Source organism: Polistes fuscatus, unplaced genomic scaffold, assembly GCF_010416935.1.
Source record: "Polistes fuscatus isolate 324 unplaced genomic scaffold, CU_Pfus_HIC Scaffold9, whole genome shotgun sequence".
Classification (NCBI taxonomy): Eukaryota; Metazoa; Arthropoda; class Insecta; order Hymenoptera; family Vespidae; genus Polistes; species Polistes fuscatus.
The window spans coordinates 2,008,240-2,030,188 of NW_025113173.1; the positions used below are offsets into that span (position 1 = coordinate 2,008,240).

At 29.1% G+C, this 21,949-nt stretch overlaps 6 protein-coding genes across 8 annotated transcripts; 3 read left to right on the forward strand and 3 right to left on the reverse strand.

The window, feature by feature from the left end:
* LOC122525781 (ubiquitin-like-conjugating enzyme ATG3) lies at positions 1-2,743 on the forward strand. The gene is made up of 6 exons (XM_043648722.1): positions 1-349; positions 494-682; positions 751-1,005; positions 1,085-1,234; positions 1,918-2,045; positions 2,166-2,743. Exons 1-6 carry the CDS (start codon positions 278-280, stop codon positions 2,320-2,322), a joined length of 951 nt encoding a protein of 316 aa, XP_043504657.1. The 5' UTR covers positions 1-277; the 3' UTR covers positions 2,323-2,743.
* Positions 2,744-3,640: 897 nt separating this feature from the next.
* On the reverse strand, positions 3,641-8,890 carry LOC122525406 (zinc finger and SCAN domain-containing protein 2-like). 2 transcript variants are annotated; one of them, XM_043648178.1, is made up of 14 exons: positions 8,250-8,890; positions 7,315-7,585; positions 7,125-7,249; positions 6,941-7,062; positions 6,718-6,860; positions 6,472-6,640; positions 5,939-6,395; positions 5,503-5,840; positions 5,092-5,438; positions 4,908-4,981; positions 4,588-4,819; positions 4,304-4,479; positions 3,939-4,214; positions 3,641-3,868 (listed from the first exon to the last, which is right to left on the reverse strand). In XM_043648178.1, exons 1-14 carry the CDS (start codon positions 8,385-8,387, stop codon positions 3,683-3,685), a joined length of 3,054 nt encoding a protein of 1,017 aa, XP_043504113.1. In that variant the 5' UTR covers positions 8,388-8,890; the 3' UTR covers positions 3,641-3,682. The 2 variants fall into 2 exon arrangements, with proteins under 2 accessions (XP_043504113.1, XP_043504115.1); XM_043648180.1 differs by lacking the exon at positions 8,250-8,890 and adding an exon at positions 7,834-8,196.
* A 1,622-nt stretch (positions 8,891-10,512) lies between these two features.
* LOC122525407 (thioredoxin reductase-like selenoprotein T homolog CG3887) lies at positions 10,513-12,077 on the reverse strand. Its single transcript, XM_043648181.1, has 4 exons — positions 11,796-12,077; positions 11,350-11,479; positions 11,077-11,272; positions 10,513-10,930 (listed from the first exon to the last, which is right to left on the reverse strand). Exons 1-4 carry the CDS (start codon positions 11,927-11,929, stop codon positions 10,800-10,802), a joined length of 591 nt encoding a protein of 196 aa, XP_043504116.1. The 5' UTR covers positions 11,930-12,077; the 3' UTR covers positions 10,513-10,799.
* A 213-nt stretch (positions 12,078-12,290) lies between these two features.
* On the forward strand, positions 12,291-14,151 carry LOC122525268 (ATP synthase mitochondrial F1 complex assembly factor 2). Of its 2 annotated transcripts, XM_043647947.1 has the most exons (7): positions 12,291-12,603; positions 12,700-12,893; positions 12,977-13,087; positions 13,165-13,345; positions 13,523-13,638; positions 13,720-13,759; positions 14,018-14,151. In XM_043647947.1, exons 1-7 carry the CDS (start codon positions 12,546-12,548, stop codon positions 14,020-14,022), a joined length of 705 nt encoding a protein of 234 aa, XP_043503882.1. In that variant the 5' UTR covers positions 12,291-12,545; the 3' UTR covers positions 14,023-14,151. The 2 variants fall into 2 exon arrangements, with proteins under 2 accessions (XP_043503882.1, XP_043503881.1); XM_043647946.1 differs by lacking the exon at positions 14,018-14,151 and having other exon boundaries at positions 12,293-12,603; positions 13,720-13,869.
* On the reverse strand, positions 13,979-19,168 carry LOC122525269 (protein eyes shut). The gene is made up of 16 exons (XM_043647948.1): positions 18,981-19,168; positions 18,744-18,899; positions 18,394-18,545; positions 18,207-18,317; positions 18,024-18,131; positions 17,838-17,951; positions 16,923-17,763; positions 16,373-16,838; positions 15,985-16,298; positions 15,695-15,905; positions 15,370-15,521; positions 15,104-15,240; positions 14,783-15,028; positions 14,489-14,692; positions 14,162-14,390; positions 13,979-14,095 (listed from the first exon to the last, which is right to left on the reverse strand). Exons 1-16 carry the CDS (start codon positions 18,986-18,988, stop codon positions 13,996-13,998), a joined length of 3,549 nt encoding a protein of 1,182 aa, XP_043503883.1. The 5' UTR covers positions 18,989-19,168; the 3' UTR covers positions 13,979-13,995.
* A 450-nt stretch (positions 19,169-19,618) lies between these two features.
* LOC122525270 (SET domain-containing protein SmydA-8-like) lies at positions 19,619-21,894 on the forward strand. The gene is made up of 6 exons (XM_043647950.1): positions 19,619-20,312; positions 20,557-20,925; positions 21,011-21,145; positions 21,283-21,469; positions 21,608-21,703; positions 21,785-21,894. Exons 1-6 carry the CDS (start codon positions 19,824-19,826, stop codon positions 21,889-21,891), a joined length of 1,383 nt encoding a protein of 460 aa, XP_043503885.1. The 5' UTR covers positions 19,619-19,823; the 3' UTR covers positions 21,892-21,894.
* Positions 21,895-21,949: the final 55 nt, after the last annotated feature.

Below are 21,949 nucleotides of genomic sequence, written 5' to 3' on the forward strand. Positions count from 1 at the left end.
AAATCAGCCTAATATTCCGAGAAATAGGTAGTTGTAATTCTGTCATGCGAAGTCACGTACAGATGAAAAGTGTAGTGCGAATCGATAGCAGTGAGCTCAGGAGCGACAGGCAAAGGGAAACGTACGTGTATTGTCAGTAACTGTTATAAAAAATCAACAGACTTGTTTATTAAATACCGGCATGCACTGCGATTTTCTGTAAATAATAAATTAAATAAATATATATTTTCAAAAAAAGTATTATTGCTTGATAAGACATTACACAAATTGGTCTATAATGCAAAGTGTTATCAATTCTGTAAAAGGTACAGCATTGGGAGTTGCAGAATACTTAACCCCTGTATTAAAGGTATAATTCAAATAGTTTTCACTTGCAACTATTTGTATTTCTTTGCGGTACTATAAATTAATTATTATATATTACGATAATTTCAATGATTATATTACATAATTATTCTTAACATAATAAAGCTGAAATTTTGTTATTTTTTAGGAAAGTAAATTTAGAGAAACAGGTGTTTTGACACCCGAAGAATTTGTAGCTGCTGGTGATCATCTTGTACATCATTGTCCTACTTGGCAGTGGGCTACAGGTGATGAAGATAGGGCAAAGTCATATTTGCCAAAAGAAAAACAATTCTTGCTTACTCGTAATGTTCCTTGTACGCGCAGATGTAAACAGGTATTTTTTATAAATCTACATTGTTATTAAATTGATGAATAAATATGAATGTTTTCATTTAAATTTAGATTGAATACAGCAAAGAACAAGAATGTATTATAGAAGCTGATGATCCTGAAGGTGGGTGGGTTGACACTCATCACTATGATACGACTCTTGGTGGTATAGATGACAGAATAACAGAAATGACAATAGAAGAAAATCAATTAGTTCAACCATTAGATGAAAATGATTCTCGTGAAGATGATGAAGATGATGATGACGAAGAAGCTGCTGACATGGAAGCATTTGAAATAAGTGGCATGCTTGATGAACAAGACAAGGTGAAAAAAGCATGTTAAATATTTTATTAATGTATTATGTAATTATTAACAAATTGATTATTTTCTAAAAATGTTATAGTTCACTGCTGAGACTTCAAAAAAGACTGCAAAAGAAAAAACGGAATTGTTTTCTGAAGGTGAAATTATCCATACACGTACCTATGATTTATACATTACTTATGATAAATATTATCAAACACCTCGATTGTGGCTTTGTGGTTATGATGAGGTTTGTTTAGTAAAAAAATATACAATGTGTCTTACAAAATCAGGCTCAAACTTATACCACGTATTAATGAAGTCAAGAAAGTCAAGAAAGTTCATATCAATTTATGTCCGAAACTGATTTATTGAAGACTTAAAAAAACGTTAGAAGATTTTTATTAATTATCTTGGTAGTTATAATAAATGTTCAAAATTTCTTCCTTCTGCAAGAATGCAGGCTTTTTTTGTCGAAATAATGATTCTCTAATTTTTTCAAATATTCTAGCTCTTTCAGGAATAATAGTAAATGCATTTTGAATGCATCTCCAAAACCGGTCTTCTGTTTCTATCACTTTTTTCTAAGGAAAATAGTATAATGTAAGAATCTATTAATGTGTAGCTTACGATCCTCCAATTTATTGAAAATGAATACTTTATACGTAAAGTTCGTAGTATATGATTTTCTTCTTTTTTTTAACTTTTCTACAAATATTTACGTCTATTCTTACTATATAAAATTTTCTCTAAAATTTTAACTCTTCAGTAAAGTATTTTTGAATATAAATTTATATGAATTTTCTTGATCCCCACTTGACTTTATTAACACGTGCTGTAAGTTTGCTCCTGACTTTTTGAAATATTCTGTATATAGGTAAAATAAGACATAGTAATTTATTAAATAAAATTACTACATAAATCATTTTGTAGAATCGGAAACCACTTACAGTAGAAGAAATGTATGAGGATGTTAGTCAAGACCATGCTAAAAAAACTGTTACGATGGAAATACATCCTCATTTGCCTGGACCACCGATGGCTTCTGTTCATCCATGCAGGTATCAATTACAAATCATCTAATCAAAGCTTAACACGCCAACGCGTCGATTTTACATAACAATATTATCTAATAAATTATATCTAAATGAGTTATATTTTTCATTGTAATATTTCTGTAGACATGCTGTCGTAATGAAGAAGATTGTAGAGACAGTAAGTGAAGGTGGCCGGGAGCTTGGTGTCCACATGTATCTTATAATATTTTTGAAATTCGTACAATCTGTTATACCTACGATTGAATATGATTATACCCAAAATTTTATGTTAACAGCATAAGCATACATAACTAGTTAAGTGTATTACAAACATATAAATATTTGCAATATAATAATATAATGCAAACGTATATACGTCAATGTCAATTATGATTATGCTCGATTTAATCAATCTACTTGCACATAAGTAATCATAATTGGAATTCTTTATATACGTATCAAACATGTATGTTTATCTTATTCTATGCTATTATTTTTTTTAAAGAAATACTCACAATTGCTTTGTAATATGTAATTATTTTTACGCATTTGAGATATGTTATATCCATTCAATGGATATAATTAATTATGCCAATTTAGGATTTATACTTCATGTTTGTCTTTGTCAGCTGATGAGAAACTATGTAATCTACTTACTACACCATTAGGAAGAAAATTTGGCATTGTAGTTGGATGAGTTTAATAAAATTTGAATAAATTTTTATATGACTTAAAAATTATACATAATACTATTAAGTAAATATTATTTAGTTTTAACTGTATACATTGTTCTAAAAAAATTACAATTGCAATTAGTGAAAAAAATGTGTTTTAATATTTTATTTCTGTTATACATATCATAGTATAAATTAATAAATTACTGTTTTCTTATAACATTTGAATGTTCAATATTATGATAATATTAGCACCAAAATCTTCATATTTTTATGCAATCTTCAACTCTATGAATACTTAAAATAACTGTTTGACTCCGACGTTGAACTACACATTTTTTATATACAAATATAAGAAACTTATGTGTGAGTGAATTATAATTTATCTTATCATTTTGAATATGCATAAATGAATCTTATATTACCTATAACAGTAATTTTGATAGTAAATAGTAATATCGTTTCATTTAACTGCATATTTAAATTTTTTTACTTATATTTAAACAATTATGTCACAAATCAATTAATTATACATTCTTGTTGACATTTATTACATATGCTAATTAGAATAAAGTAAAAAGTAGATTCAATTTCATTGCTTCTGCTTGCATATACATTATTACTGATTGTAATAGCTACAGTTTATAAGATAAGTAATGTGTTTGAATTATTTATTAAGTATATTTAGTAATTTACTAAGTAACAGTTAATTCGGTACTTCAATATTAACTTCATTGCATCGAAATTGTTATCTTTTTTCGTAAGATAATTCGGCAGTTGTCAGAAAGAATAACTAAAGTCGTCAAAAAAATAAAAGAGATTATTTCGGATGATAACTATTTTCTAAGTAAATATTAAATTTTTTTTAAAGGCACCGAATTAATTGCTACATCTAATATTACATTAACTTCCAATTCATTTATCTGCTGATTAGTTTAGTTAGTGTTTTTTTCCAATTTAATTATTTTACTGTATAAATTATTGTTTTTATACAATAGTCAGGTACTCTGAAGCAAGATGTAATGGATCAACATGGTACGAAGTAAGAAGTCGGACTTTTTGTCCATCGTTTGTCATAAATTCGATAGCATGTTGTCCATCTGACATTTCTGCCTGCTCTTCTCCTCCCATTTGATTTATAGTAGCAACAGCTGTTGCATCGGTATCTTCGTCCTAAATAATCAAATTTATATCATAACATTTAAAACAAATAAAATCAGTTTTTGCAAGTAAACAAACTTACTTCTAATGCTTTGACAATTGCTTCTGCATCCGTTTGTATAGATGATATTGTACTTGGTTTATTTACTTCATGGACTATAGTATTATTCATTGCTGCTATATTACCATTGTGATTAACATGAACACCTAAAGATCCTGAAAATTCTTGAGCCATTACGCCTGAATGAACTCTGATAGTCTGACCATCATTTAATTGACTAACAAATTGTCCTTGCGATAATAATTGTCTTGCATCTTGTATAGAAAGTGGAATTGGATTACCTTCTTCATCTGTAATCTAGAAAAAATCAAATTCAATTATTATTTTATTGATATTAATATATATATATATATTTATTATTTCTTTATACTACTATATTATTTTACTTGTAATTGTAGATCTGGTTCTGATAGTTCCATGGCTACTCGTCCATCTGAAATATTGGCTGTATGATGATTATGTGGATGACCGGTGATTATTTCATTTTCGACACCCAAATGAGGTAAAGATTGCCCTTGAGTGCTCACAATTCCTTCTTTCTCACGCATCATGTCAGTATCAACTGCAAATTAAACATCATAATTTATTATTTTTTTTTTCAAATAATTATATGTATCTTATCTTATATTTATTTTTATCGTTCAGTAGTATAAATAATTTATAAAGATACCCAAATGTAATGTTCTTGATAGATTAGGGTTATTAGGATCTTGATAAGAAACATAAATAACTTGTTGTAGTCCATCTGCAGATGCTTCTTCGGCCGTAATGACTTGAGCCATTTGATCACTTAATGAATTTTCATCTGTTTCTTGGGAATTTGGTAAAATCTGCCATACTTCACCAATTGCGGAACCTTCAGGTATCTCACCTAATGCTAAAACTTTGTTTTCTCTATGGACCTATGCAATAAATTGTTTTAAAATATATATATATATATCACAGTTTCAAAAAAATTATATATAATTATTGTTTAAGATTATAAATTACCTTTTTATGTTTCGTTAAATTAGAACAATCAGCGAAAGCTTTTCCACAAATATCACAAGAATACGGTTTTTCACCTATACAATAAATTTAATATAAAGTACAAAAACAGTAGATAGTATAATCCAAAATATTATGAAGTACCATAAATTAATAATATACATATATTATTTATATAGGTTTGTACCTGTGTGTAGACGAAGATGTTTTTTTAAAGCCCATTGTTCTGTAAATCCACGATTACAATGTGAACATTGAAAAGGTCTTTCTCCCTTATGCCTACGTACATGACATTTCCATGTATCTTTATGCAGGAAACATTTGGCACAAAACTCGCACTTCCATGGACGTTCACCAGTATGACGTTTAACGTGTAACTTAAATTGTGATGAAGTTGTAAATTTACGTCCACAATAGTCACAGCAATATGGTTTTTCTCCAGTATGTATGCGCATGTGTTCTTGAAGATTACCATTTTGAGAAAAGCTTTTAAGACAAACTTCACAAGAATATGGCTTATGACCAGTATGCCACCTAAAGAATATTATGTCAAACGTTACTATGGCAATAAAATAACCATAACAATCAATGTAATCACCTGTAATGTAAAGTCAGACTAGTTTTATGAGCAAACTGTTGACTACATAATTCACAAAAATATTTTTTCTCTCCAGTATGTGTAGATTGATGATTAATTAAATTTGCTTTCGTTTTAAAGCTAGCATTACACGATTTGCATATAAAAGGTCGATCTTCAGAATGTACAAGTTGGTGACGATGTAATAACTGTCTATGTTTGAAACTCTTCCCACATTTATTACATACAAAACGACGACCATTATTATGTTCAGCTTCTTTATGATATACAACAGAGCTTGGATGATTTAATACTTTTCCACAAATATCACAAGGATATCCTTTATCTGATTTATTTCCCTTTAGGAAAAAATATTTATATTTAATTATAGTTCAATTTACTTTTTTCTGAAATTATATATTTATAAATATATTTTTTTTTTTTATATAAAACTTACCTCGTGAGTTAGCAAATGTCCTTTTAGATTAGTTTGATATGCAAAACTTTTATTACAGATGTTACAAAAAAATAGTTTTTCGTTTTCATGAACTATTTTGACATGTAATTCATATGATTCTTTCGTCGAAAATGGTTTTTCGCATTGTCCACATAAAATTTTTATATCTGGATTATTAGCTACATTTTTGTCTAAAGTCTCCGTGACTACTTCCACATTTTGATTGTTTGTCAACGTAATTCCTAAATTCTTGGTTTCATTTGGCGATGCATTATTTGATATTGTATTTGTATTTTCAATTAATGGTTTTTGATGATTATTATCATGTTCATCGTTAATTTCTGTAATACTGCATCCCGTATGTTGGCTCATTTTTTGATGCAATGAAAAATTATCTTTGTTTGTAAATAACTTCTTACATTCTCTACATTCGTATTTTAAACTTTTATGATAACTCCTGCAATTTGTAAACATTTAATGAGTAAAATAATAAAACTAATCATTTAGTTATAAAAATAAATAACAATACCAACTTGTGTACAATATATCTACTACGTTGCAGAAAACCTCTACCACAATATTGGCAAGTAAATTTGTTTTTTCGACGTCGCAATTTCGGTCTACCACGACCTCTTCCACGATTTACAATCACTAATTCACCTAAATCCTTTCCTTCTTCAGTTTCTAAATGTCCGATTATCTCTAAAAAAAACATTTTCTTAATTAATTATTGTAATTATTATAAGAATTCATAATATTAATAATTTGCGACAATTAACCTTCTTGACCATCTGGAATTGTTACATTTATTCGTTCTTCAGAATCTTCGAAGTGATCAGCTTCTTCATCCTCTTCTTCATCTATAACACCTTCTTCTTTAAATATTCTTTCTAATTCTTTGCCTTGAACAGCTTCCATAAACCTATTTTTTATTTTTAACTATAGTAATATGTCAAAATTTGGTGCAAAATATATGTTAGGTATATTTAAATCCTCCTTTACCTTTTAGGAACTTTACGCTTTCTACGACGTCTACCATCACCATCTATTTCATCAAGATCTTCCTCTTGTTTATCTTCCTCTTCTTGACTTACTCCTTCCCCAATGTCCTCTTTTATAATTATCTAGAAAATGAATAAAGTTATAACAAATTAGAAGTATATCTAAATTCTCTCTTATTACAAACCTTAGAAGATCCTATATCAGTATGAATTTTAGGAGGACGGCCTCTTTTTCGTTTTGGTTTACTTAAACCTTCCATTTGCAAACTCATTTCATGTTCAGTAGTGTATAAAGACCCATCGGACAGTACTGAATGTTTATCATCATTATTATTTTTATTATAAATATTTTATGATTAAAATATATTGTATTACCTTTAATGATTATTTGCTTTTCTAATTGATTATCTTCATTATTTCTTATGTCGTTATCCGAATCTGGTAATCCTGTGTTAACTTCTGCGCTTTGTCTTTCAACACGTATACGTTCTCTTTCTGCTTTTCTTTGCAATTCGACTTGATGTTTCCACATTTCTCGTATTTTTCGCTGTCCATCCACCAACAATTCAAAAAATTGCACAGTAGACTCCAGCTGAATATTACAGCCAGGACAAATTGTTCTAGGTAATTTCCCATCATCTTGAATCTAAAAAGATTAAAAGTTATAGAAATGTATATCAAATTGTTAAATGTAATCATCTTACTATTTCAAAACACAACATTAAACTGTATATGCATTCATCAATTTAGTAAGTAAGAATCAATTAAATTTTTAATTTGGTTTTATACATTGCTGATTTTGATATTCGTTTCTTTAAAAAACAAAATAATAAAAGAATAATTTCCAAACAAACAATTTAAGATAACATAATAGAACTGCTTGAGATAACTTACTATGTTTTTCAAATCCTTAATGTTTTCATGAAATATTATGTTATAAATTTATGAGAACGATAATAGCAGTTCATTAAATGAGGAAGAAGTAGATATAATAAAATAAATACGAATTTGTTAAATAGAAGTTTTTTAACCAATAATGAAAAAATACGTGTGAGAGTATAAATAGTAAAAAATAAGCAACATGTATTCATTTTTAAGCGTCTCTATTTTTATATCGATAAAGATGAATTTTTTCAGTGGTCACTTAATAATGATAGATTATCAAGGAGGATATTGAATATTTGATCTGTGTAGTAGTCGATAAACTTGTCTAACGAAAACCAGTGGAGCCCCCATATGGATCATTTAGTGAGCAGTAGGAAGTCAAGTTGTAGTCTAATATTCGAGTATATTTAAAAAACCATTCGTACCTTTAATGGTAAATAGCGATTCACCATAGAACTTAAATTGGAATCATCACCCTCGTCCCTATACAATAATTCTCCATTGCTATTATCTTCTGCACATAGCCGACAAATAGTAGAATCGTACAGACAGACCCCCGCCATGATAATAGTACAATGAATAATAACAGCATCAGAGAAAATTTAGTGTCCGATTAATAAAAGTGAACAGAAAAGGAGTGATGCAGTGGCATTCTCAATGCATATAATCTTTCTTATATAAATATTATTTATTAAACATTAATATATATATCGTTGCTTTAAGATTTATCTTTACTATTTGATCGTGTGTATTAACCATCGATGAGTTATAAAGCGTTTAGTTCACGTTGAGAGGTTAAGTCTAGTTCGATTGAATCAGATTTAGGAGTAGAATCCTGTGCGCAACTTGGATGTGCAGTGCGTTCATTTGCAACTTACGAATATTGGCCACGTGATTATATGAATTTATAAACAAAATTATCGATTTCATTAGATTTTTACACATAACACAAAAGATGTAGCAAGATGAAGAGGATTTTATGTTATTAAAAAAATATTAATAATACGTAGTTTCTATTAAGTATGTATATAGATTATGAGAGAGATACGCGTAACAATATTTCTATTAGAATTCTTATAACTTCTCTACGAGAAATAATATTATATTATTTATTTATTTTTCATAATATGATTTCATATATCCTTATATTCTAACATTTATATACCAAAGTATATAAGGTACGTATACCTTATTACTAAGATGCGTTTTCAATAAAATTAAAGACACTTCGAGGATTAGTCCTTATTTACACCAATCATAATGCTTCTTTAACTATTGCTTTTAAAGATCTTAAGACCTTAAAATATTTGAATATTAAGATATTAAAAATTCATAGTTTATGCTCGAAATGTTCTTTATGAATAAGTTATTGTCCAAAATTGTTTTGTTTCATATAAAAATATCTTTACAAAGGTTATGATCAGTATTTACGTTAGGGAATTTCCAAAATAATTCTATTGGAATAACCAATAGAATTAGAGAGATACTAATCTTTGACAGATTTCCCGCGACAGTAGTAGCACGCTATTGGTTAGGATAATTGCCTTAGTATAGTCGCATAAATTCGTAAATCATCAACTACTTTTATTAAAAATATGTTCATTGCGCAAGAGTTTTCTGTTATTTCGATCGGAGTGATTCAATTTGTTTCGATTGTTAATCCGAAGTATGTGGATAGGAAATTGGAAAGGGTAAACTTAGATGGGGAGGTTTTTCCGACAAATGGAAGGGTAGAATCAGAAGTAAAAATAGGGGAATATTCGGGCAAGTTGTTTTTAGTGATCGTGGGGATTTCCGATGATTATATTTTAGGGCGGGAATTTCTTTTAAAAACCGGTTTGGTTTCGAAGATTAGGGAAGTTGTTTCAGGCCATGTAGGGACAATAGTGAGAATCACGAAGGGAGCTGCGAGGTGCTGATACTTGATCCTACCATATTAAAATGGCTATAACTTTGTACAATTTCAAAATGGATTTATAAAAATCTAGTAGAATATATATTTATAGATTATTTAACTGATAATGGGGGGTATGTTTTATAAGTTGGTAGATTAAATAGATTTCGTATAATTTGTGAAAGTTTAGATTTAATAGCGTTTTCTGTTTTTTATTCGTATATACTTTTCTTTTTTTCAATTGTATGTTGATACATTTGTAGAGAACCTGAGAAATCGAAAATATTCTTACGCGTTCTAGATTGAAGAATAAAGCGATGGTTCTTAGGAATATATCTATTCTTTGCTATGATTCAGATCTATTGAAAATGACGTTCTATTCATGTAAGTTTAAAGTTTTAACATGTACTTTGTTCTTTTATTTGCTTTGGTCTATATACACCAAAGTTGTATCTAAAGAATGTATCATTTGTGACCTTTTGAATAGGCTCACTTTTTTTAACTGTCCAAAGATTTTTATTACAATTTCAAATAAGATCACCTTCAGAACTCCTCCGAGATGACAAAGCAGAGATAATCTTATTTGCATTATAATGTGTTATATTAGTCTGTCTTATTTAAAAACTGTTTACATTAAGATAATGTTCAAGGTGCGATTTTAAGATTGTCTTAAGTCACGATTATGAATCTAGAGAATATTTTATAACTGTGCTTAAACAGTCTCATAATAATCTTCTAATTGAACTATTGACAAATATAAACTTTATAAGAATATAATGAGGAATGAATATATATACGATTTTTAAAAGATTTATGTTGAAATATAATGTTTACATTAAAATAGTAAATATAATTCCTATTGTAACGTCGCTTTGGTAACTATTTAATTAGAATGTTATAGATATATAGATTTTTACTCTCTATCTTACATAGCGTACTAGTAGTAGGAGACATTTATAACGAAATATTAATACATACAAATAAATTCAAATCATTCAAGTGTATCATAAGCTGCCAAAGGCAAATTCCCAATAATGTAAATAATTAAAAGAATGCAGTATAAACTTATAGTAGTACAATGTTACTTATTAAAACCAATCTTTCCAACATCAATATCTGGAAATTGCATATGCAGATGAGTTTCAATTATCTGGAATAATTCTGGTGGTTGTGGTATTCTACCTGTTTCAAGTTTTGACCACACAGGAACATCTGTAATATTTTATTTATTAAATTATTAATATTATTAATGTAGTATTTAATATATATATATATATGTATACATATTTTTTTTGTAATTTATAATGCATATAAATAATGTATAATGATCGAAAAACAAATTATACATGCACACATACCATTAAAATGTATTTCAAATGCACCTGATGAAATAAGTTGACCTTCTATTGCATTGCAAATAAAAAATATCATTACACAGGCATAAAAGCGATTATCAATGCACCATCGCCATAATGATGGTTCTGGCTGACCCAGTCGTTGAAATATATTAATTCCACTAATGATTAAAAGTATAATCAAAATTTTTGCTGTTCCCTAGATAAAATGACAAATTACAATATGTGTATATATGAAATATATACAATAAAAGATAAAGAAAATAATATATTTACCAAAATTTTGGCTATCAACATATTATATCCTGGAGGATTAAAGTTCTCTCCATCAATTTGTAGATCTGGATACTTTTGTCGTAGAATACCAACATATTCTTCATAAACTTTTCTGTATCCACACGAATAACTAAAATTATTAAGTAATTTATAATAACTAACTTATCTCAAATGTAGATCTAAATGCATAATATCAAAATAATTTAGGTAATGTTTTCATATGTTTATTACGTTGTTATATTTCGTGTAGTGTATCTTAAATCAATAAACAATGACATGCAGATTATTTTGATATAGAAGTAGATAATCTAATGAAAATAAATATATTATTTATACTCTGATAATAAATTTGATTCAAATGTGTGTTCATTGTGGTCATCTTTATAAATATAATAATATCAGTCAGGCTATTTTTCTATTAATTATTCAATTTGTTCTGCACTCACCAATAAAAGAATTTTAATGTTGGTCCTGTTTTTGCACCAAGTTTGGTTAATTGATGATCATTGTTCGCATTAACTTGTATAATTACAGCACATAGAATAACAAACAACAACGAACTTAGCTTTGTTTTACGCATTGTTATTTAGTCCATTTAATATGAGAAAATAATACAAATGTAATAAAAAAAGTCTCATGAAAATATCACCACACGCTTCAGATGAACTTTAATCTGCTTATAGCAGTTTATCAGGGGAGCCAAACTCTTATACGAACCTAAAGTTTGTCATTTAAATAACAACATTTTCAACACTAGGTAGCGCTTTTAGAAGCGATATCAGCGCACCTACAGCATGTAGATTATTTTAAAAATTCTTCGTTATTTATCATGTATATATAAGTGTAATTCTCCTAATAATAATAGTATCTATGGTTATAATTCAAAAATAAAACATTATGAATAGAATAATTATTTCAAGCTATTAGAATTTTATGTTTAATGTCTTATAATTATTGAATATTGAAAATCAAACTTTTAATTAAATTCTTGTTTATTTAAGCTTCCTTCTTAAAGTTTTTTTACTCTTTTTCTTTATTGAATACAAACTTACAATTATTTGTTCTATGATTAGAAATTCACATAAGTGGTATACACGTTTATCTTAAGTTAGGTTTAATTAATATGTGGAAAGTAATTTATTAAATATCACATAAAAGCATACAAATAAAAAGAAGATTTGTAATTCATTATAAAAATGAGTTCCTTTAAATATCGTCAATTTACTGGAGCCTTTATGATAATCAGAAATATGGGTAAGAGTGAAAAGATTTTAATGTAATAATTTTCTATACTTATTTTTTTACACAAATAATCTTACGTATTTAATATAAATATCATTATTATTACAGCAACTGTAAAAAGGTTTTATCGAAGGACAAACATCTTGTCGAGTGGTGGAAAATTTGAAATAACTTTGGATCAAAGGAAACTTAAAACACCCAAAGGGAAAATATTTGAAGTAAATAATAAAGCTTTAGCTTTAGCAGTGGCTGCAGAATGGGATGCTCAGAAAGATATTATTGAAAAAGAAAATATGCACTTGGTGAGTTTATACCATAGTTATAATATTATTTAATTAACGTTACTCTTTCATATGTGTTGATTATATTTTCTCTTATTTTTCAGACAGCTTTATGCAATACCGTATTGGATAATCCAAATAATCAAACCAAATTAGATATAGTAAATTATATTACTAATTGTTTAGAAATAGATACAATTCTATTTCATTCTAGTGTAAGCAATCAGTATCTGAATTAATTATTTTCTATAATATTATCTGAGAGAGTTGATTAAGAAATATATTATTGTAGGAAATAGATGATCTATATAAATTGCAAGTAGAAAAATGGGATCCTTTAGTGCAATGGTTTTGTGATCATTATAAAGTAAATATTATTAAAACCCAAAGTATAGATATACCTACAATGCCAATAGAAACCAAAACTGTATTATCAAGACATTTATCGTCATATGAATTTGATGCTCTTCATGGTAAAGTATCACATTTATTTTTTAAAACGTTGACAGCGTAATTCGAATTACACTGGAAAGATAAACAGATTAATTATAAGTGCATTTATCACTAACGTAACATGTTGCTCCACAATCTGAATTTTGACTCCGGTATATAAATGATAAGCTAATGCAAATTTGTAAAATATGTTATAGGTTTTTTATATGCAGTTAATGCATTGAAATCAGTAATTCTTACCTTAGCTGCTATTGAAAGAGTAATTAATGTTGAAGAAGCTGTAGAATTATCTCGTTTAGAAGAGAAATATCAGGTATATTATATAAATAATTTTTAAAAATGTAAAATATAATAAGTACAGTTTAACATTTCTATTATTGCATATAATTTGTAGATTTCACACTGGGGAAACGTTGAATGGTCTCATGATCTCGGTAAATACGATTTACAATCTCGCTTAGCAGCGGCAGTCCTATTTGTACATTTAAATTCATACTTTGTCACTTCACTACCCAAAGGAAATAAACATCTCACTAGTTAACTATTTCAGTAGAATATTAAATTATTGATTATTTAATTAAAAATATATCAACAAGGTTCGTGTAATAATTTAATACAAATATGAAGAATGTAGTAATATGTTAAGCTCTTTATGACATTTTGAAATTATTTATTGATTTGATATATGACAGGCTGATAGATTACTAGAAAAACGTTTTTCCACTGCTAAAGAACAATCCGGGCCTGTCCAATCCTTCGTACATATACAACTAAGAAACAGATCATGTAATTCATGGTAAATGAAAGAAATTATTTTTATTGAAGGTAATAGATACCTATATGTAGAACCATGGCTCAAGCACACTGCACCATTTTTGCAGGAATGACGAATACATTCGTTACGATGACATTCTCCTACGCCACGTCCAGTAGCTGGACTAGAACTGGTTACTGGGAAGATTGTATCTTTCGTACGTAATTCGATATCAAATATGCATCCAGAAAAACCAGTATGTAAAGGTAAATCGTGTGGTAGCATTTCAAAATTTTTTGATTTGTGACCTCCTACAAAACACTTGGAAAATGTCAAACAATATGATCTAGAAAACAATTGAAATATAAATAAAATACATATTAGACTTTATAAAGAATAAGATGCAAACCAATGTAAAGTATAGGAGACACATCAAGCTGAGACATAATACCAGCTGCCTGACCAGTAACATTATATGTATCATCAATAGCAAGCCACGCATCTCTACCTGTTCTTCCAATATGTAATGTATGTGGATTATGACTTTTCATTCCTGGTGCAGTTACAGCTGATATAGAAGTTAACGGTGTTTTTGTGAAGATCCTGCGTACGCCTAGATAAATATCACTACACAAATGAATGATAATTGCACTAATAGGAGCATATGCTCCGAAACTGTTATTAAACGTAAATACTAATTTACCTGAACCAAGATCCCACGTTAACATTATATAACCACGTACATAAGTTATAGAAAGATGATCTGATATTTCTTGACGCGAGCCACTCTGTCCTAAATAAGCTATAAGAGATATTTGATCTAAAGTATGTGGAATGAGTTTCATTTTAAGTTCCATAGTGTCTTTAATTGAATTTGAAACGCCATAAGCAATATACGATGAGAAGCCTGGTATCAGACTTGAAAAGGACGGACGAATTACAATAGTATCTGAAAAAATATTTAATAAGAAATAGAATTATAAATTAAAACTAAATTATAATTTCGAGATATATTTCATATCACCTTCTTCACAAAAAAGTCCATGAGTTCCAAGAGGACAAATGCAAATAAAACCAGTTCCCGGTGAACTTATACAGGTTGCTCCTAGTGAGCAAGGATTCTCGTCGCATATTGAACGTTCGCATAATGTTCCTGTATAACTATTGAATTACATATGTGAATTTAGTATAAAATATGAACAAATTTCATTTGATGTTTAGACATAACAAATTTCATTTGATGTTTAGACATATAAATTATGAAAACTTATAAACTTAAACTATGCTTACCCTGCAACGCAATGACAACGAATAGCACCATTGTTTTCTTCACATGCTCCGAAGTTTTGACATGGATTTGATAAGCAGAAAAATGATGTACATTCTTCAATTTGAAATGTCTCTGTAGAATCATGAATAAAATTTCTTTGGAGGCCATTTACCTTTAATTATAATAAAATCTTTAATTTATTAATATATATATATATATATAGAGAGATAGAGAGAGAGAGAGAGAGAACACACACAAATATTTAGCAATGAAAGTGTTTAAAAAAAGTGCATTTGTCGTTTTATACGAATAATAAATATAATCGTATATTTATCTCTGTAGTACCATCAATGAGTTCATGCAACCAATAAATCCCATAGCTACACGAGGAAAGTAATGGGAAAAGGCCAATGGTATGCCACCTAAATTCAAAGTAGCACGATGTGGAAAATGTTCTCGGAATGATAACATTTGTTCACCACTTACGGCTGTAGTACCATTTACTAATAACTTAGCAGAACATTTATCACTTTTATTCATAATATAGTATTCAAATCTGAAAGAAAATACTGACATTTAACGTTTACGTTTTTGTTTGTCTATATAAGTGTAAAAATAAATCGATAAAATTCTACCTCATATCGATTTCCGCTTCAAATCCATTATTAATGGCGGAATCAATCTCGCCAAGTAACATTGTTTCCAAGCCACACGAGAATTGAAATTTCAATATACTACTTTCTAAATATATTAAAGCATAACGTTCATCGTCAAAATATACATGAAGTATTATACCATTCTTGAAACGTGTTCTGAGTTTAACATAAATTCGAAGACTCATAGTATCATTATTAACGTTAATATTAACACTCTGCCTTGCATAAGACTTTCCATTAAAAGCTGCGCTTTTAATACTTTTGCATTCTTCCTCCCGTTCTGTACAATTGCACTATAAGTGCATACAATTTTTAAGTATGACAGTTATAAAATGAACCAATTCGTCTTATAACATTCAATACTTACTTCCGATACGTTGCGCGCAGATGGTATAGTGGTTCCAGTTGTACAGAAATTTTCATTGCATTCAATACTAGTTGATGATTGCTCTGTCGCAATGGGAACTTGATCGTATTTTGTATGTAATGTACTATTTTCAAGATCAAGAGTAACTGTAGTTTCAGTTGCATTTACAATGGTACTTATAGTAGTGCTGTGTTGCAGAAATTGAATTGTTGAACTTCTAGGAGTATTAACGGACGTTGACGTTGACGTTAACGTGGATGACAATTCTCCTCCTGCAATCGAGGAAGTAATCGGCGGTTCTACGAGCTCCGTTGTAAAAATATTTTGTATTAAAGTTGTATTTCCCGAAAAATAATCACTATCTAAAACAGATGCAGTTGTAGCATCAGTAAACACGCGACTAGATCTGGTCGTTGTATCGTTTGTAATATTCTTAGAATCAGTCACTTCTACCGTTGGATGATATCTGCAGAAAATAATTTTATTTATACAAATACGTATTAGCGTTAATTGTTTTCGAGATATATCGAAAATATTTCCTTAGCCTTACCCAATAGTACTTGTTGTATACGGTAGCGTACTACTTATTTCTTTACTTGTTTGTTGATGAGCCGATTCTGACACCGATAAAAATGATTCCGTAATATTATCTTGATCAACGTCTGACGTTCTTGTACTATCCGTAACGTTATGATAATTAATCGGTTCTGTTCTCGCTAGAGAAATCTCCGATGTAGAAGAAACTGTTTCCTCTTCGGTAATTCTTGTTTCTGATACAATATGAGTTTCTGAAGTATCTTTTCTAGTTGACGTATGTAAAAAAATTAATGATGTCTCCGTAAAAAACGACGCATTTTCAGTACTTGTCGTAACTACGTTTCGATCTGTTTGAGTAGGCAAGGTCGTTTCTATCGAGGGATACCATTTTGTATAATGATCGATAGTTTTTGAAACTGTCGTTGATAACGTGATCGGATGGGGATGTAGACTTGAGCTGGTAGGAGTGAATACAATGGACGTAGATGTAGGTTCTGATGAAGATACATCAGTTGACTTAATACTACTAACATTTACTTCTATTGAGTCTTTCGTTATAAACGACGTTGATGTTGATGTAGATGAGGTAATGTACTCTTCGCAAATAATTCCGCTGTAATCGGGAGGACAAGCACAGGTATAACTATTGATTCCATCGATACAAGTACCACCATTTTCGCAATTAGCTGATTTTGATTCACAATCATCATATCTAAGTTCGCACAGTGCTCCATGATAATCAGGTACACAGTAACAAACTGATTTATTGTCTTCGAGTAAACACACTGCGCCATTTTGACAAAGATTTTGATCGCACGGTAAAATAACTTTGTCGCAATCTTTGCCGGTAAAACCTACGTAAAATATATAATACTTTAACGTAAATCTTTGGAAAAGAAATTTATTTAAATTTCTAAAAAAAAATTACCGAACAAACAAGCACACGTATAAGTAGCTGGAACATTTATACAAAGTCCACCATTTTTGCACGGTGAAGTAACACATTCATCGATGTCTTCGTCGCATAATTGACCAGTCCATCCTATAAAAAAAAAATAAAGTAAAGAAAACATTGTTAATATATGCATACGTTATATGTACCGTGAGCATTCACCTGCAGGACATCGGCAAAAGAAAGAAAATCCTGGTCCTTCGACACACTCTCCGAAATTTTTACAAATCGTATCGTTACAAACCGAAGCATCAATTTCACAATAATCACCTAATAATAAAGAATTTGAATTTGCCGTTTCATTGGTTTTAATAAAAATTAGTTTGTTTGTGACAAATCTTTTACCTGAATATCCATCAGGACATTGACATATAAATCCATCATAATCGAGACAGGTACCATTGTTGAGACAAGGTTGATTCGCGCATTCACTATACTTTTGCTCGCAATTTATTCCTATAAATATTGTATATGAATATTTTGTAATAAATATATCTAATTAAATGAAGAGAGAATTCGTTAAAATATATACCTATAAAACCTTCGGAACAAGTACAATTGTAAGCTGCTACGGCATCTGTACATATTCCACCATTGAGACAAGGATTTGACCAACAATCGTCCCAATTAATTTCACAATTAATTCCGGTATATCCATCGATACAATAACACGAATAAGAGCTACTGATTACAAAATAAAAATAAAGATAATTGATATAATAAAAGGTGAGATGATGTGTTATTTTAATTAAAAATTCTTGTCATTTCTTATATTCCCTACTTATTATAGATTTGTTCGATATTACAATATATGCGATTTTTAATGGATGATTTCATTCAAACATTTATAAAAATGTTGTAATTTATTAAAACAGAAAGTACCTATTGTCGTTATCCAAACAAATTCCGTACATACAAGGATCAATGCTGCAATTTGACTGTATCAACGACTCGCCGATTACCGATGTTGTCATACAAGTTGTTAGAATAAATACGATCCCATAAAAATAATTAGATACTTTCGTAACATATATCCACCTGTAAAACAATGTAAAATTAATTCGATCGATGACCTTTATTTATATGCATGCTTATTCTTTTGTTTTTTTTTCCAATTACCTTCCCATATCTATCAAGTGAATTGATGAAAGAAAGAATTCTTTAAAAATGAGTTGTTTATGATGCTCTTGACACAAATGTAAATTCTATACTAAATGTATATTTAGACATTGATACATCCGATTCACTCGGTGCCGTTGACCGGCTACCTACGGTAGTCTTAGCAACAGTGAAACTACACAAGGTGTTCGACTTATCGCTTACGCCTGCGTAAGGATCGTCGTGTCAATATATAATCATTTTTTATCGGACGATTACCAATTTATAATTAATTATAATTAACTAAGTATGAAATTTTATCATCATCTTCTTTCTTTCTTTCATTCATACAAAGAATCAATTTATTTAATCCAGGACTATCGTTCATTTGTATATTTCTTCTCATTTTTATCAAAATCGAACAATTACGTGCGTATTCCAAGTATATACTTTACAGATTTCTAATATAATTAAACGATTAAAATATAAGGAAACTGGATCTAATATTTTAATTAAAATTGCGTTAATTGTTCTTGTATTAATATGTATTTAGATTTTTTAATAAACTTTCTCGCGTGTGACTTTATAATGAGAACCATTATATCGCACTAATTGTTAATATTATTTTTTAACATAGATTTTTATTCTTATTGTATCTTTTAAAAGAGATGAAGTAGCTCAGATATAAATACGATAAATGCGAGATATACAAATAGATATATTATATAAGTATGCAATGTTGTTGAACGTATAGTGCACAAGTATATGCACAGATGAGAGACGCTTATATCTTCAAGTAGGAATTGCAACTCGAACTGTTCTTCTATTTTCTTCACAATCTCTTTCTCTCTAAAAGTTATTATCATGAGTTTGATGGAACCGAAGAAAGCAGAGCTAGTTTTGAAAAATCATTTAAAAAGACATGAATTATTGTCCGATGGATCACAAGCCTGGACTGTTGGTTATTCATCTTTCGATGGCCGTGGACTGTTCGCAAATCGTGATATCGAAGCAGGAGAATTAATATTTGTGGACTATGCTCTTTTAATATCACCACGAAATAGCGAAAAATATTTACCGTTATGCGTATCTTGTTACAAAGACAAATGTCCTCTTTTTTCGTGCGATCGTGGATGCGGTCTTCCTATATGCTCTCAAATATGCGAAGATTCAAAGAAACACGTAGACCACGAGTGTGAGTATTTGAGAAAATTGGAACCAACTTGCGGTTCAAATTGGTCTATGGGTTTACTGCGTGGACTTTTAGCAGTAAGAGCAATTACACTTGATGATGAACAACGCGATGTTTTGGCTGTATTCCAATGTCATCAAAACTTGAAGAGTGATCATGAGGTATGCACATAAATATAATAAATGTATCCGGAAAGACAATTCTTCAATCATTTAATTTACAATCGAATTAAAATTATTTTTATTAATTTCTATTTATTTTTATAATTTAGTAAATGCAAAATAAAAAGAAATAAAGTAGTGAAATTGACTGTAGAAAGAAATATCTTCTTTTCTAGCATACGTTCGGTAATTGTTGAAATTCCCGTTTTCTAAAAAAAATGTAAAAAGAAATTATTTTTCAAAGGTCACATTACTTCGGAGCAACGTTAAAAATGCTCCAGAAGCCAGAGAAATTGATTTCATGATGATGGTCAGTGGAATTTTTAATACAAATTCATTCGAAACTTTTGTCGTGCAAGATAAAAATCATTATACGAGTTTGCGTGGGCTTTATCCTATGGGGGCATTATTAAATCATGCTTGTGTACCTAACACAAGGCACCATTTCGATTCGCAGCAACGGCTTTATGTCATAGCTGCCCGCCCCATTTCCGCAGGGGAAGAAATTACAATGACTTATATTGATCTTTTTTGGGATACCATTTTAAGAAGACAAGTTCTAAGCGTTACTAAGAATTTTTTTTGCAGATGTAAAAGATGCAGCGATCCTACGGTAAATATATTATTGTGTGAAATATCGTTCGTAAAATAAATAAATATATTAAAAATATTTAAATATTATCTTTATATACCTTCAGGAATATGGATCATTATTAGGTGCATTATATTGTGCAGCTGACTATTGTTCTGGTATTTTATTACCTCGCGATCCTCTAAATAATGAATCTGTTTGGACGTGTAATAAATGCCAAATTAGTATCAAATTAAGACAAGTTAGTTTATTCTTTTAATTAACGTAACAGACAAATTTAAATTATATAACAATTACTTTTTTTATGATTCAGAAATAGTACGTGATCGTTCTCATTTACTTACGTTATTTCAACCTTTTCTTTTATATCTATTCTAGATTAATTCGATACGTTCTGGTTTATCATCGATATTACATGAAAATATATCGAAACCTCCCCGAAAATTATTAAAATTTTTACAGAGAGAACTTTCGATCTTAGTTCCACCATCTAATCATCTGATAGCAAATATAAAGTATACTATTATTTCTTATTTCGGTAAAACTGAAGATCTTCTATGGGCAGGTATATAGTGGTACCTTAAGTATAATATTATAGATATATATATATATGTTTCTTGAATAATCAAGCTATATAATTTAATATAACTTAGATATTTTTTTCTTCAATATGAAAAATTTTTAAATATTTATATTCATTTAGATTTATCAGATGATGAATTAGCAATTAAAGCTTCCTTCTGCGCAGACTTGTTATCAATTTTAAATATCTTAGGCTCTGGACAATGTAGAAGAAGAGGTAATAAAGCATAACATTAAATAATATCTTTCAAAATTAAACAAAAGAGACAAATTTACATAATTTTTTCAAAAATTTAAGGCTTACTTCTCTATGAATTGTACTGTACCATCAAAGAACAACTGCGGCGGCTTCAAGGAAAAAGCAATTTTAAAGAAGAAAGCTTGATACTTTTTCAAAAGGTATGACAATTCAGCATATTAAAATTTTTTCGTTTTATTTGTATTTGCATAAAATTCGCTAATT

What these genes read in the sequence shown, in the direction of transcription:
- LOC122525781 (XM_043648722.1), top strand. Translation starts at nt 278, where the DNA reads ATGCAAAGTGTTATCAATTCTGTAAAAGGTACAGCATTGGGAGTTGCA. An exon ending in TGCTTGATGAACAAGACAAG is followed by an intron (nt 1,006 to 1,084) that starts GTGAAAAAAGCA and finishes AAAATGTTATAG; the next exon opens with TTCACTGCTGAGACTTCAAA. An exon ending in GGCTTTGTGGTTATGATGAG is followed by an intron (nt 1,235 to 1,917) that starts GTTTGTTTAGTA and finishes ATCATTTTGTAG; the next exon opens with AATCGGAAACCACTTACAGT.
- LOC122525406 (XM_043648178.1), bottom strand. Translation starts at nt 8,387, where the DNA reads ATGGCGGGGGTCTGTCTGTACGATTCTACTATTTGTCGGCTATGTGCA. An exon ending in AATTCCAGATGGTCAAGAAG is followed by an intron (nt 6,641 to 6,717) that starts GTTAATTGTCGC and finishes TGTTTTTTTTAG; the next exon opens with AGATAATCGGACATTTAGAA. An exon ending in ACATCTTCGTCTACACACAG is followed by an intron (nt 4,982 to 5,091) that starts GTACAAACCTAT and finishes TTTATTGTATAG; the next exon opens with GTGAAAAACCGTATTCTTGT.
- LOC122525407 (XM_043648181.1), bottom strand. Translation starts at nt 11,929, where the DNA reads ATGCGTAAAACAAAGCTAAGTTCGTTGTTGTTTGTTATTCTATGTGCT. An exon ending in TGTTGATAGCCAAAATTTTG is followed by an intron (nt 11,273 to 11,349) that starts GTAAATATATTA and finishes CATTTTATCTAG; the next exon opens with GGAACAGCAAAAATTTTGAT. An exon ending in ATTTGAAATACATTTTAATG is followed by an intron (nt 10,931 to 11,076) that starts GTATGTGTGCAT and finishes AAAATATTACAG; the next exon opens with ATGTTCCTGTGTGGTCAAAA.
- LOC122525268 (XM_043647946.1), top strand. Translation starts at nt 12,546, where the DNA reads ATGAGTTCCTTTAAATATCGTCAATTTACTGGAGCCTTTATGATAATC. An exon ending in TATGATAATCAGAAATATGG is followed by an intron (nt 12,604 to 12,699) that starts GTAAGAGTGAAA and finishes TTATTATTACAG; the next exon opens with CAACTGTAAAAAGGTTTTAT. An exon ending in TGAATTTGATGCTCTTCATG is followed by an intron (nt 13,346 to 13,522) that starts GTAAAGTATCAC and finishes AATATGTTATAG; the next exon opens with GTTTTTTATATGCAGTTAAT.
- LOC122525269 (XM_043647948.1), bottom strand. An exon ending in ATGTCCTGATGGATATTCAG is followed by an intron (nt 18,132 to 18,206) that starts GTAAAAGATTTG and finishes CTTTATTATTAG; the next exon opens with GTGATTATTGTGAAATTGAT. An exon ending in AACGTGGGATCTTGGTTCAG is followed by an intron (nt 14,693 to 14,782) that starts GTAAATTAGTAT and finishes ATATTTATCTAG; the next exon opens with GCGTACGCAGGATCTTCACA.
- LOC122525270 (XM_043647950.1), top strand. Translation starts at nt 19,824, where the DNA reads ATGAGTTTGATGGAACCGAAGAAAGCAGAGCTAGTTTTGAAAAATCAT. An exon ending in ACTTGAAGAGTGATCATGAG is followed by an intron (nt 20,313 to 20,556) that starts GTATGCACATAA and finishes TATTTTTCAAAG; the next exon opens with GTCACATTACTTCGGAGCAA. An exon ending in TTAGTATCAAATTAAGACAA is followed by an intron (nt 21,146 to 21,282) that starts GTTAGTTTATTC and finishes TATCTATTCTAG; the next exon opens with ATTAATTCGATACGTTCTGG.